Source organism: Rhodamnia argentea, chromosome 4 (genome assembly GCF_020921035.1).
Source record: "Rhodamnia argentea isolate NSW1041297 chromosome 4, ASM2092103v1, whole genome shotgun sequence".
Taxonomy (NCBI): domain Eukaryota; kingdom Viridiplantae; phylum Streptophyta; class Magnoliopsida; order Myrtales; family Myrtaceae; genus Rhodamnia; species Rhodamnia argentea.
In genome coordinates this window covers 22,888,870-22,902,417 of record NC_063153.1, presented here as the reverse complement: position 1 = coordinate 22,902,417, position 13,548 = coordinate 22,888,870, and the positions used below count along the sequence as shown (strand labels likewise).

Below are 13,548 nucleotides of genomic sequence, written 5' to 3'. Positions count from 1 at the left end.
AATAATGAGAATATTTCAATCTTTTTCGATTCCATGGATTATTCTCATTATACACGTAAGGGAGGAGCAGTATGAGGTGAAAAATCTCACTTACTGTTCCCGAATGGAGATTCTTTGAATCGAACAACGATCGTAACGAATGTCGTGTTTTACTACAATTACTTGAAATGCGTTTGGATAACATCCTTTTCCGATTGGATATGGCTTCGACTATTCTTCAAGCCCGTCAATTAGTTAACCATAGACATATTTTAGTTAATGGCTGTATAGTCGATATACCAAATTATCGCTACCACAAGATATTATTACGGCGAGGGATGATAAAAAATTGAGAGCTATGATTCAAAATTGTCTTGATTCATCCCCCCATTAGGAAATGCAAATGTCAATTACACCATCGTCTCCATTTATCGACATCATCTTGTAAATACATGCTATCTTGCATACATACGAGTTTTGGTCGCGCGGTACACCTTTCAAGACTGCTTAGGCGGTGTGGCTCGTCGGGGATGCTTGCGAAACACCTCCTACATATTGAGAAACTTCGTTTCACGATTGTCTATTGCCATCGAACGAGGGTTATAATCAGGTACCTTCTTCGGTCGGGAGGGGGAAGGAACAGTAAATAATAAGGAGAGATCTTGGTAAAATGAACAACTGTCGGTGAAGTCGCGAAAGTGAAAAAAGCATGAGGAAGGACGTAATCTACCGTACCTCGTCCAACATGTGCAATGTCTAGGATCACAAGATAATTCTAATCTTCGGCAATTTCCTACCTGCGGGGAAGAGAGAGAGAGAGAGATAGATGGTTTGGATTTGACTCCTAAAACAATGGATCGTTGTTAGGGTGGTTCATCTAATGCAAGCCCTTGCTTGCTTCTAAGTCACGCCATCATCTCTTCCCCCATTCGTCAAACTCGTCCCCGTGATCGGCAAAACGCACCTTTAAGTCTTTGTTCTCGAGCTGCCCGGCATTGAGCCGGCGCCGCACGCAGAAGTATGCATATGGATGTGTCCGCCATCCGATACTCTAGCGTGGTAGGAACCACGGCGCTTTTTTTTTTCCTCGCAATGAGTGTACCGAAAACAACATGCGGCGCAGGAGGCATGGTACCGTGCACAAACGACTCGAGCGGCGACCATAGTCCCGCCAATCCGGCTGAGAAACGGCGCTTTGAAGCCAGAGTTTGGACTCTGGAATTGACATTTTCTATTCATAGCACAAGGTAAGAACGCACAAGAAATGGGCACGAGGGAGCGTTCCCAAGGCCCTTGCAACGCAGAGCCCGGCCGGCCCGGCCCAAAAGGCCCCAACGCTATTTCCCTTTCGGCACTCGTGAGCGTGCTTGCTGATTCCATTAGCTCGAGAGTTTTGGCACAACAGGGGAAAAAGCAAAGCCGACAGTTTTGCAACACCCTGCAGTATCATCATCATTAGATATCATCCATCAAGACATTTCCCAGTCTATGAGGTCTCACCATGGGCAAATGAAGGGGAATTACCAAACATACGGATGGCGAAAATAAAGCTAATTCATTCGGCTAAGACGGGTGTGCAAAAAGACCTGTTTCACCGCACGATTAGATCCCGTGGTTTCGCATTGATCTGATCGAAGTCATCGCGATCTGCCCACTAAAAGAGTCATTTTGAAGTTCATCCTAGAGAATTGTATCGCAACCGTTTGTACTCACCAGATTAGGTGACTACTGAATTTGGAAATTTGGAAATAAAGCCATCGCTGCATCTAGGCCAGTTCCTGAATCAGCAGAAAATAGCACAAATGACCTGCAGTGAATGACTGCAAGTGTGAACTAGCATCCACGACCGGGGCTTGCTCACCTGCATTTGCCTTAAATTCGCAGGACGAGCACCTTGAACTCGAAATATCGTGCGTCATGGACGCCTAACTTTCCTCGATGGCCTTAGAGTGCAATCAATGCAGATACGAGCATGAATCTAAGTTCGACTCAACTTCGCAAACAAGTCTAGTCCACGAAGATCTGGACAACAACATGGACCATCTATTCAACCTGCAATACATCCATTAGAACTCCACTCTGAATGTGAAGTTCATGAAAACCCATGAGTTTGTAAGAGGGTACAAGCAATCGACCTCAAAAAAAAATGCTGATGTTTATTCTAAATCTATGTTAAATCTAGTCGTATTTACCTAAGATGTAACTGGCAATGATGTCCATATGGGCTCAAACTTCGCTCTTTTCCCCTGTTACTTGTCCCTGGAGATGTCAAACCATTTTCTGTATCCGAAAGTCTAATTATTGACAGTTTGCATCGTGCACAAATCGAGCCCGTTCACGTTGTAATGATAGGAAAATAGGAGCAATTTGATCAAAGCGGGAGAGTGAAGTGTTTGACACCATGGCATGAATTCCAGTCTGTGACAATTGATTGTTGGTCCAAAAAGACCATGTGTGTCTGCATTTTCTTTGTTTAGAATTAGCGCATGTATGAGCAGAATTCCTCCTGTGCCTGTTGCAAAGGCCTGAACGGAATGTCGGTCCATCAATTCCTAAACAACAGCTATATTTGTGGACTAGCTGCAAACACGCCCACCTGTCTATCGCCGTAACACCGATCGAAGGTACTCGAGACGAACAAATCCAATGGAACACCTGGTCATAGGGAATATGATCAGGGAATAAGGACAGATTCCCGAGTGATGTAAGTAGGCGAGAATCTATCAGCCTCTTGTTAGCAGGAACTATACTAGAAGCATCTTGGAGGGAATGAGTACCCTACGGACATTCCTCCAGGATAATGATACACTTCGAGAATCTCGCAATTGTTGTTGTGCCGATTGAGTCCTAATCAAGCCTAGCATGGGCCAAGAATATTCACGCACATTTCGGAATCAAATAAGGAGGATTGGTGAACAAGTGGACACTGTAGTTGTCCCATTTTTAAAAATTTTCATTCCAGTATGTTACAGAGAGGGAATAGTTTTGGTTCTTGCAGTTTGGATAATGGCAGAAACAAGATGTGGACTTCAAGATTTTAGACTCGATGGCACAATTAATCCCCAGCACCTCAATTGCCATCTTCTCCAAGTTGCCGCGATGGATTCTATTCCCAATTGCTCGGTGTCGTAAGCTCTATATAACATCAGCGGAGGACTGAAAAGTTCATCGAAATTCGTTCGAGGAGAAAGATGGCACCGGCGGCAGTACTCGGCAGGAACTTTCTAGGATTTCGTCGACACGAACTTTTGAAAGAGCACAGAGTTTCACGAACAGAAAAATTCACTCCGTACGACTCATCAAGAGGTAAGTCATGTCCCAACAACAAGGTCTGAAATTACTTCAATAGTTTAGTAGGTCTAACAAACAGCAGTAATTTGTTAGTCCTTTCCATTCAGATCTCCCATGGAAGACATCTCCTCTGAAAACTTTGAATTTGACGTTCTCAATGGGTGACGACGTAATCAGAAGGAACAGAATTCACGTTGTATTGCCAGATATATCAACACTTAGCTGGGAACCAGAGGTCCTTGATGCTTGGGATGATGAGTACGGCGGGGTTGTCATCAATCCTTGGAGCTTACCCTCGAGTGCAAATGCTTTTGCATCTGCCCTTAAAACTTCGCTATTCGACTGGAAATTGAAGGTCCGCACTGAGCAATAAAAATTAAGCTGCCTAATTTTCGACTCACCAGCTTAAATAAGCATGTGCAAAAACAGAATTGTGTATGGTTAAAATGCATTTGTTTAGCTTCGAGTCCTTGTTGATCCCAAATGGAATAATGAAAAAAAAAAATTAAGCACCTAAGTTTCAAGAAAGAACACCATTGGCAGCTCAAGGCAGCAATCACTTACAATTCACCCAGTCCAGTTCCAGCGTAAGTGGCAATCAGCAATGTCCATATCGCGTGAAATGCAGGGTAAGAGGGGAATATGGCTCAAAATACTGGAAGAGCAAGCGGACCTCGTTCCCATTGCGATACAGGCAAGAGATGAATCCTCCTGGCACTCATATGACCACATCAGATTGAATGATATGTGAAAACTCTATATGACATGGCCAAATCTTCTGTTTCCGGCGTCACAGGAAGGCTTCAAGTACCACCATGCCGAAACGGGATTCCTGATGCTAACATACTGGATCCCTGATGAGCCCTGCCTTCTTCCTGCCGGTCCTTCGCATCAAATCGGTGTCGGAGGGTTCGCGATCAACGACAAAAGAGAGGTTCACTAACCAATAATAACATTTTTCTCCTGCCACATTTTTTCCTCATGACTCTTTGCTTGTTTTGTACTGTTTCTGCTGATAAGCGGCATTGTTGCGAGGTTGACGCAGGTCCTTGTGGTAAAGGAAAAATGTTCCTGCAGCTCTTCTGATGTGTGGAAGTTACCAACCGGCTATATCAATAAGGTGATTCTACAGCAAGCCTAAATTAAAGTTTTGACAGATTTGAAAGTATGTGTCCTCAGCGAATTGTCTCTGTTGTTCAGTCTGAAGATTTGTTCTCCGGAGCTGTGAGAGAAGTGAAGGAAGAGACTGGTGTAAGTTCAAGTTAACCTTTATTAACGTCTAGCAACAAGCTCAAATTAACTCCTCTATTTGACGGCACCCTTCAACTCCTCGGGCTGCGATTCGTGCGGACATTTGAGCTAGTTGCCACACCAGCTCCTACTAAACCTTGTTGCGACAAGTTAAAACCCGGCAATGAAAAATTTGGCGAACCAACTTACCATGGAAGATGGATACATCCCCGTCAAAGGCGGGTTTGCAGATTGCACCAATCGAGATTTGAAAATGTAGAGGCTTGATAGACTTCCGAAACAAGCACACGACTAACCGGTCGAATGGCGGTCAATTTGAGCCTCTTGCCCTTGTTTCGTTATCGTTCAAAAGTCATATGGTTTCCGAACCTTCGCGCTCAGTTTCTCAGTTTCCTCGCGCAGGTCGACACAGCTTTCCTGGAAATGGTTGCTTTCAGGTAATAACCGAAAACGAACATCCTTTGACGATCTGCACAACCTAGGACAAGACAACACCTCGACTCTATATCTGATGTACATGTCTGTGTCTTGGTTTTTTTTTTTCTTGTTGGCATGGGAAGGCATGTCCACCTGGTGGCTTTCGAGAAGTCGGACTTGCTGTTCGTGTGCATGCTCAAGCCGCTGTCCTCCGACATCGCCATTGACGACAAAGAGATCCAAGCTGCCAAGGTTTAACATTCAACTTCAACCAAACACATAAACTCCCACGTGTAATTGTCTTACTTAAGACAGAATTCGTTCAGCTTTGGTTTGTCCTTACTGTTGGCAGTGGATGGCTTACGATGAGTTCATCGGTCAACCCTATTACCAAGAGGACCACATGTTGAAGAAGGCGATGGAACTGTGCATGGAGGCGTACGAGGATCGTTACTGCGGATTCATCGCTCACCAGCTCCCCTCCAAGCTTGACGGCAAGCTGTCTTACTTGTACTACTACGGTGGTCCATGTAAAATTTGATGTGCTTCAAATATTTAACAAGCTTCTACTTCATGGAAACAAATAAATCGATATATAAATAAATAAATAAATACAAGGGTGTAAGCCTTTCTAGCTTCAGCTTCTAGGGTTTTTGCTCGTCAAACGTCATGTGTATGGAAAAAAAATTCACTTTTAAGTCCCTGAAGTTTATACTTCTCATCATTTCGGTCCCTCAACATTTTGTGTTCGACTTTTTGCCATGGTAACAAGTTCGTTCGGCCTAATTCCCTAAGGGAAAAACTCAACTTTAGGTCAAATCCTAATTTTATCCTGAACTTTCTTTTACCTAAAAAAAGAATCACCAGCTATCGCTCTAGTCCCAAATCTGACCCATGACCGAAAATCCCAATTGGCTTCATCACATCGGGAGACTACCGTTGTTCCATACGGCCATGAGACTGCTATTGAAGGCGTGAATTTTGATAATGAACCTCTATTAACTAGCCCCTATTTTGATATTTTTTTTCCAAACAAAAAAAAAAGTTCGGTGTTGGACTTAGACTGAGAATTTTTCAGGGAATCAAGCCAAATTTGTTCTAATAACCTCTTTTCTTCCATTAAATGGGAGAAGTGTCAAAAAAGTCCTAGACCTATTACATTAGTGCCAATTCGGTCCTAAACATTTTTTTGGTGCCAATTCAGTCCTAAACCTTTTGTATTGGTGCCAATTAAGTCCTAAACCTTTTATTAGTGCCAATTCAGTCCTAAAGCTTTTATAATAGTGCCAATTTAGTCCTAAAAATTTTGTATTTATGTCAATTGAGTTAATCCGGCCAATTTTGATCAAAAATCGTTGACGTGGGCATCGATTGTCCTACATGGCACGGCTAGCGCTAACTTGGATATTTTGTAAATATTTTTTTAATATTTTAAATAATATTGTAAGCATTTTTTTAGTTTTTTTCAAAATTATTTTTAAAAATTATTTAAAATATCAAAAAAATATTTAAAAAAAATCCATGTTAGTGCCAACCGTGCCACGTACGATAATTGATGTCCATGCCGGTGATTTCCAATCAAAATTAGCCGAATTGACTCACTTGGCATAAATACAAAATTTTTAGGACTAAATTGACACTATTATAAAAGGTTTAGGAATGAATTGGCACTAATAAAAGGTTTATGACTTAATTGGCATCAATACAAAATGTTTAGGACTGAATTGGCACCAAAAAAGGTTTAGGACTGAATTGACACTAATATAATAGGTTTAGTACTTTTTTGACACTTTTTCCTCCATTAAATAGACGCATTCAACTACAACGATAATTCTATTATTATTATTATTATTATTATTATTATTATTGCTTTTATGAAATGTGCAGTCTATTTTAGACCGCAGTAGCCAGACATGAAGCTTCATTAATGGCAGAAAAGTACAAAGAACGCATCCAGCAACTTCCATTGCTTTCTGCAATCTCACAAAACGTAACGAAACGGCGGCCGAACGTGTGGCGGCTTTACCAACGACTCGACCGACCAACCCCCCAAATTTTCGCAGCCACTCCCTATCGCTCACGCGTTAAGATTAGGAAGCACCGGAACTTTTCGAGAGCTTTCGTATCGTATCGAATACGTGTCAGATATTTCGACACTCTTCGATAGGTGATCGATACGAGATCGGTATTTCAAGCACGTCAATCACACGCGAGTCTAGCATCTCGACACACTATTTTCACACGCATAAGTTAACTTTAAGTATTTTCAATAAATTATAGATCAAAATAGATATTCATCAAAATACATATGCTTAAAGTTATATATTCAATTACTTCAAAATCAATATATTTAGCAAACCTAGTCGTGAATTCCTAAGAGAAGAAGAAAAAAAAGAAGAAATTCACCTTGTATCGGTGTCGGTGTTACTTAGGCAAGAGTTGTTAGATTATTATTTAATTATTGAAAAATTATATATATATATAAAACTGAGTACAAAGATTTTTAAATATGATGAAGATTCTAGGGGTCCGAAAAGGCTTCTGTCCCCACCTCGTCTCTGAACTATGACCGTTGGATTTTTTTTTAGGTTTTTATGCTCACGGATGTCATGTCTACTTCCCTAGGCGTGTCGACCCGTTTAAAATCACGCGACGGATTGAAAATTGACCCCCGCGGGCCAGAGACTTTATTTCTCTTAAGCTCCATTTTGTTTTCCAGAAACCAAACATTCCAAAAATCACTTTTCGAAAAGTCGATCGCCTCTGTCGCTTGAAATAATTAGCCTACGTTTTCATCGTCGATATCGATTTTTTTTAAAATATTCTCGTGGACGAGCAAAATACTTTTCGTTCCGTTTATTTTCAGAAGCAATATAAGTGACCATTCATCTTCAGCAAAACAAAACGGAGTCTTATCATGGCCGTTGAAGAAGTAAAATTCCAAATGTATCAAGACGACATGGCGGACCGCACATTTCATTAGCCTGGAGAAATGGACGAGCCGAGATACGCAACAATTGGCTCGGACGCCACCGACCATTGAAATAAGAAGGGAAAAAAGAAAAGGAAAAGTTGACGATCCTAACACGAACTGAAAATATAGTCAATCAACGGAATAAGCTTCATTTTGAAAGAACAACATAGTCATTATTTAACTCAATTTGAAAATACATTACTTTCTCCGTGTTCATTATTATTCGAATCAACGAAAAAGAATACATCACCCCTACACGTTTTACCAAATAATTTGATTTTCTTAGAGGACTTCCCTAGATCTTTAGTGTAGTCATAGGGTTACCTCACCAAAGAAGGGAGTTTTCGCTCTTATAAGGGTCTCAAGTGCCGATTTGAAGACCCAGCGAGCTGTCTGGATATGTTTCTTATTTTAACGTGCCGATGCCCGCACGCATTCCACCCTCCAAATTGCCGTCCATAAATTTTTCTTCCTTGTTGGTGGGGAATATCTCCTATTTACTTTACGACTGTGGATTCTCGAGATCTGACGGAGGCCTCAGACGAAATAGTTTATGAACTTACTTAGGCCTGAGAGTGATATTCTTAACGTAACATAAAATCTGCAATTTTGGAAGCTATTAAAAGAAACTAGAAAGAGAAACGCAATCTAGGAATGGTGTGCGAAAACCGGCATTCGACGTCTGTCGTTTTACTTCCTGCGCGAGGACAACCAGCGTCGTATTAAACAATGAAAAAAGGGCCAGACAAAAAAGCACGTTTTGGACATTTTTGTCCTTGTACAAAAGCAAAAGAGGAAACGCGCTCGAGTTCGTTGACCGGAGATGAAGGAAAAGAAAAGATGGCACTCCATTGAATAATCCAATTTTCTTTTTCTAGAGGAAATCGTGCGTACGTTTAAGTTGACCTCATGACATTTTAAATTTCAAAACCCTAATCCCCTTGTTTTGCAAAATGTTGACTGTGAGGATTTAATTTTGTTAATATTACTCTACATGTGGTACTATTTTGCAATTAGCATGAACATGTTATAAAAAAAAAAGATGCTTACGCAATCAAACCACGATCGGACGGATGCTCGATAAGAATCTCTCCTGTCACTTTGTTGATCGATCCGCACATGCATGACGATCGTCTCTGCTCGCTTGGCACATACCCGCAGTCGAGTTTGGCATGGATCGAAAGGGCCGTTAACACTGTACCCGTGCTTTTTTCCACGGCACCGTTCGTTTGCGATTTACTTGTCTACATCATTTGCGCGCGCGCGTTCGACGGGGACGAGTTCGCCGGGATCGTCCTAGAACATCACGTGACCGCGTCGAGAGTCACGTGGGTTACACGGACTTTTGCACATGGTCGCGTGAATTTCCGAAAATAACAGCTGGAAAAATTTTGCCCCCCTTCGCACGGAAATTATTCACCGTAAGAATGGAAGGTAAAAACACGTCGCCATGAATGTGCCCGGAGAAAAGAAAAGTCTTCCTTTGAATCTTGACTTTTTTACCCCTGTCTCTTTCTCCTTCCAAGGCTCTGTGATTCGCGTAAAACGGTCAAAAGCCCCGACTAGCGTCGGCCGCAGGTTTCCTCCTCGTTCACGAGAGAGAGAGAGAGAGAGAGAGAGAGAGAAAGTTCTTCCTACAGTGAAAAGGACGAGTGAGAAGAAACTAGCGAAAACCAGCACGCGAACTCCACGGCGTCCTCTGGTTTTGATCTGGGTCAGCGGAATCTTCCTTTATAAATGCTCTTCTGTGGAGATTCCACCCTTCAAAGTTAAAAATTTTCCGACTCTCTTCTTCAAGCTCCCTCCCTCTCTATCTCTGCTGTTGAATGGGTTCGATTCCTGCTTTCTCTTCCGTCCCTGCCGTGAAGTCCTCGCTCGCGCCGGAGCCTCGCGATCGCGCGGCCATCAATCCCGGGAAGCTCGACGGGGCCGCGTGCTTCGGGTCGCCCATGGGCGCCACCGGGGGGTCGGCCGGCGTTTCGGATACGACGAAGAAGAAGATTGTGACCGGCGACTTCGGTTACGTCCTCGAAGACGTCCCTCATTTGTCTGACTACATTCCTAATCTCCCTGTACCCTCTCTCTCTCTCTCTCTTTAATTGATAATTCGGTTAAATTTGTTTGCTTGTTTGATCAATGTCACTTTGCTTTTTCCTTTTTTATCTGTTGCGTTTCCTGATCCGGAATCGGAGGGAATCGAAAAGGGTGTGAATGAATTTACATTCCTGAGCTTCCAAGATTCACGGAACAGAGGCAAAAGTTTCTTCTTCTCTTTTTCCAAGTGGAAAAAAAGAATTTTGACTCTAGCTTAGTTTAATTTGTTTGTTTCAAATTAAGGACATTAAGTGCAGTACCATAACAAGGGCTGTTCCCCAATAATTAAGTTTCCTGATTGATCAACTGTGATGGATTCGTCACTTCATTTTCAGAGTTGATGCTACTCTTCAGCTGCGAAATGTCATATCACGTCCCTTTGTGAATCAATCACCTCGCCGCTGATAGAATTCGCTTCCAATCTTCTGATATACTAGTGCTAAAAATGGTTAAACATTCGTCAAATTTAAATCTTGAAGGTTCATTTGTGGTTAACGAACTGTGTTCTCATTTGCTATATGTGATTCTGTTGTCTTGCAGACTTATCCTAACCCGTTACAAGACAATCCTTCATATTCAGTTGTGAAGTAAGTCGGAAAAATTGTTCCTTGTTCTTGTTGGCTTGAAAGGTTTTTATGTCGGAGAACTGAAGGTCCTTATTATTGACATGTTATGTTTTCCTTAACCAGGCAGTATTTTGTCCATGTCGATGACACCGTGCCCCAAAAGGTTAGCCCCCTTCTGTGACACATTTCGTTTTTGTGTTGGCGTCAACTTCAGTTATTTTGCTAGGAAATAGTATGTCTGTTATCTCAATGACATTACCTTCAATTCTGCAGGTTGTCGTCCACAAGGACAGTCCAAGAGGAGTACATTTCCGACGGGCAGGGCCGCGTCAACAGGTATAAGTTTTCTTCTGCTCCGTCATAACAGAAGAAATACCGTGCTCTAATGCTCATGACTGACTAATGCTGCTGGACAATGCAATATCATGCAGGTGTATTTTGAGTCCGATGATGTTCATGCGTGTATTGTGACATGTGGAGGTCTCTGTCCGGGGCTCAACACGGTGATCAGGGAAATTGTTTGCGGGTTGTACAATATGTACGGTGTCAAGAGAGTTCTCGGCATAGAGGTAAGGGCGCATAATCCACTCATTAAGACGTTACCTTTAACTCCAAAAGGATCAGATATAGGAAATTATGACAATTTGTCTCGGATCTCTGGCTGTGTAACTAAATTTAGGGATATGTTGCAGAATTTCCTAATGGAATCGTTTCATGAAATATCGAATCTGCAGGGTGGCTACAGGGGTTTCTATGCTCGAAATACAGTTCCTTTGACTCCAAAGGTCGTAAATGATATCCACAAACGTGGAGGAACCATCCTTGGTACTTCACGCGGTGGTCATGATACAAAAAAGATAGTCGACAGCATCCAAGATAGGGGAATCAACCAGGTCTTTAACAGCATTTCTTAAATTTACAAATTTTTGCTGTTTGTTAACTTTATGTACCACTCTCCAATCCGGATTTCCCGTTGCAGGAAGTCATGTTTACAGCTTTCTGAATTTCAGGTCTATATAATCGGGGGTGATGGAAGTCAGAGAGGGGCATCTGTGATATTCGAGGTGAAAAAAGGATCCATTAAGTTTTTGTTGGTGACGACGGGCTATGTATCACTTTGTTGAAGTTGAGTCACACTACAATGTCATTAACAATGCAGGAAATTAGAAGACGAGGTCTGAAAGTAGCGGTGGCCGGTATCCCCAAGACCATTGATAATGACATACCAGTATGTACCATTACTGTAGAACTGCTCAATCTAGTAAATGGACTGGTTTTCACTCTCATTCCCTCGGCTGATGCAGGTTATTGACAGGTCTTTTGGCTTCAACACTGCCGTTGAGGAGGCTCAGCGTGCGATCAATGCTGCCCATGTTGAAGCTGAGAGTGTCGAGAATGGTATTGGTGTAGTAAAGCTGATGGGCCGCTATAGCGGTGAGCTTACTTCTTTGATTTTTTCCCTTTTAATATGTCATAATCTGTTCTTTGATACGCCTGAGTTCTTGTTAGTGCATTACCATGTTGAACCATGACTTGCTGACTTAAATTGGCAGATTGTGAAATTATATCTCGATTTCTCTAGTGTATCATCATCTTGCTTTTTCAATGTCCGTGATATTCACATCTTTCTTCAAGCATGTGATTAAACTTAAGAGATGGGTTTCGCATCAGGATTCATTGCAATGTATGCCACTCTTGCAAGCCGCGACGTGGACTGTTGCTTGATTCCAGAGTCGCCCTTTTACCTCGAAGGTGCTGGTGGGCTTTTCGAGTACATAGACAAACGACTGAAGGAAAATGGACACATGGTTATTGTGATGGCCGAAGGCGCGGGACAAGAACTCATGTCCAAGAGCATCCAATCCCTGGACAATCATAAGGATGCTTCTGGCAACAAGCTCCTCCAAGACGTTGGCCTCTGGATCTCCCAGAGCATTAAGGTGGACTTTTGTGTTTAAGGTTTCATTTTGACTTCTTTCCTCTGCAATTTCTCGAGTTCAAAACCGATATGATGAACACGTTGTCCTGATTTTTCTTTCTGCAGGATCATTTTTCCCAACGGGGTAAGATGGCCATAAACCTCAAATACATAGGTTGGTATTCTGTATTGTTCTACTCTTAACAGTATGCTTATCTCGGAGAGCAACAGAAGGATCTAACTTTAATTAATGTTGCTTTGACAGACCCTACGTATATGATCCGTGCTGTACCAAGCATCGCCTCTGACAATGTTTACTGCACCCTTCTCGCTCAAAGCGCGGTTCACGGAACAATGGCCGGCTACACAGGCTTCACTGTTGGACTCGTCAATGGAAGACAAACCTACATACCTTTTTATGTACGTACGGCTAACAACATGTGTTGGCATTCGAATCGTGGTTTCTTCCGATCCGAGTTAATGCATGCAATTCTTCACTTTACCCTGATTCTTTCTTGTTTTCTTTTGCTCCAGAGAATTACAGAGAAGCAGAACAATGTCGTGATAACCGATCGGATGTGGGCGAGGCTCTTGTCTTCGACCAACCAGCCTAGCTTCTGGAGCCCCAAAGACGTGATCGAGCACAAAAGAGAAGAAGAGCCGCCGGCGGAGTTGCTGGATGACCAAAACTTCATCAAGGACGACTTGGTCGGCATCGGGAAAGAGACCGGTTAAAGCTATGCCGATAATTCAGCGAGCACGTATATTAATTTGTCTGTAATACATTGATTGCCAACTCCAACTCGTCAGTTTGTAAATAGTTATACACGATGTCGTAGTCGGTGCTTGCTCGGTGTAATTTCTTAGCGATTGAGTCGCAATGAAGTGATATCTCGCGAATCCTCTAATTCCTGAAATCGGCCATGTGCACGAAAGCTGGCTCGTCATGTCAGCATGTGAACCGCTTGATGATACGAGAAAGAAGATGGATATGGAGTTCGTCCGGGGCTTGCTCATGGGAAGTTGGGCGCATCCAATGTCGGCCCTTTTACCAAAAA

At 42.5% G+C, this 13,548-nt stretch overlaps 2 protein-coding genes across 2 annotated transcripts; both read left to right on the top strand.

The window, feature by feature from the left end:
* Positions 1-3,102: 3,102 nt before the first annotated feature.
* LOC115740730 (nudix hydrolase 8-like) lies at positions 3,103-5,588 on the top strand. The gene is made up of 9 exons (XM_030674311.2): positions 3,103-3,285; positions 3,378-3,625; positions 3,899-3,964; positions 4,067-4,204; positions 4,316-4,390; positions 4,471-4,521; positions 4,924-4,958; positions 5,082-5,190; positions 5,291-5,588. Exons 1-9 carry the CDS (start codon positions 3,171-3,173, stop codon positions 5,477-5,479), a joined length of 1,026 nt encoding a protein of 341 aa, XP_030530171.1. The 5' UTR covers positions 3,103-3,170; the 3' UTR covers positions 5,480-5,588.
* Positions 5,589-9,508: 3,920 nt separating this feature from the next.
* On the top strand, positions 9,509-13,407 carry LOC115740727 (ATP-dependent 6-phosphofructokinase 3-like). The gene is made up of 13 exons (XM_030674303.2): positions 9,509-9,984; positions 10,547-10,593; positions 10,696-10,735; positions 10,846-10,908; positions 11,004-11,141; positions 11,307-11,465; positions 11,583-11,636; positions 11,732-11,800; positions 11,877-12,006; positions 12,244-12,512; positions 12,617-12,665; positions 12,756-12,910; positions 13,025-13,407. The coding sequence occupies exons 1-13, from the start codon at positions 9,739-9,741 to the stop codon at positions 13,223-13,225; spliced, it is 1,620 nt and encodes a 539-aa protein (XP_030530163.1). The 5' UTR covers positions 9,509-9,738; the 3' UTR covers positions 13,226-13,407.
* Positions 13,408-13,548: the final 141 nt, after the last annotated feature.

What these genes read in the sequence shown, in the direction of transcription:
- LOC115740730 (XM_030674311.2), top strand. Translation starts at nt 3,171, where the DNA reads ATGGCACCGGCGGCAGTACTCGGCAGGAACTTTCTAGGATTTCGTCGA. An exon ending in AAGTGAAGGAAGAGACTGGT is followed by an intron (nt 4,522 to 4,923) that starts GTAAGTTCAAGT and finishes TTCCTCGCGCAG; the next exon opens with GTCGACACAGCTTTCCTGGA. An exon ending in AAGAGATCCAAGCTGCCAAG is followed by an intron (nt 5,191 to 5,290) that starts GTTTAACATTCA and finishes TACTGTTGGCAG; the next exon opens with TGGATGGCTTACGATGAGTT.
- LOC115740727 (XM_030674303.2), top strand. Translation starts at nt 9,739, where the DNA reads ATGGGTTCGATTCCTGCTTTCTCTTCCGTCCCTGCCGTGAAGTCCTCG. An exon ending in CCTTCATATTCAGTTGTGAA is followed by an intron (nt 10,594 to 10,695) that starts GTAAGTCGGAAA and finishes TTCCTTAACCAG; the next exon opens with GCAGTATTTTGTCCATGTCG. An exon ending in AAACCTACATACCTTTTTAT is followed by an intron (nt 12,911 to 13,024) that starts GTACGTACGGCT and finishes CTTTTGCTCCAG; the next exon opens with AGAATTACAGAGAAGCAGAA.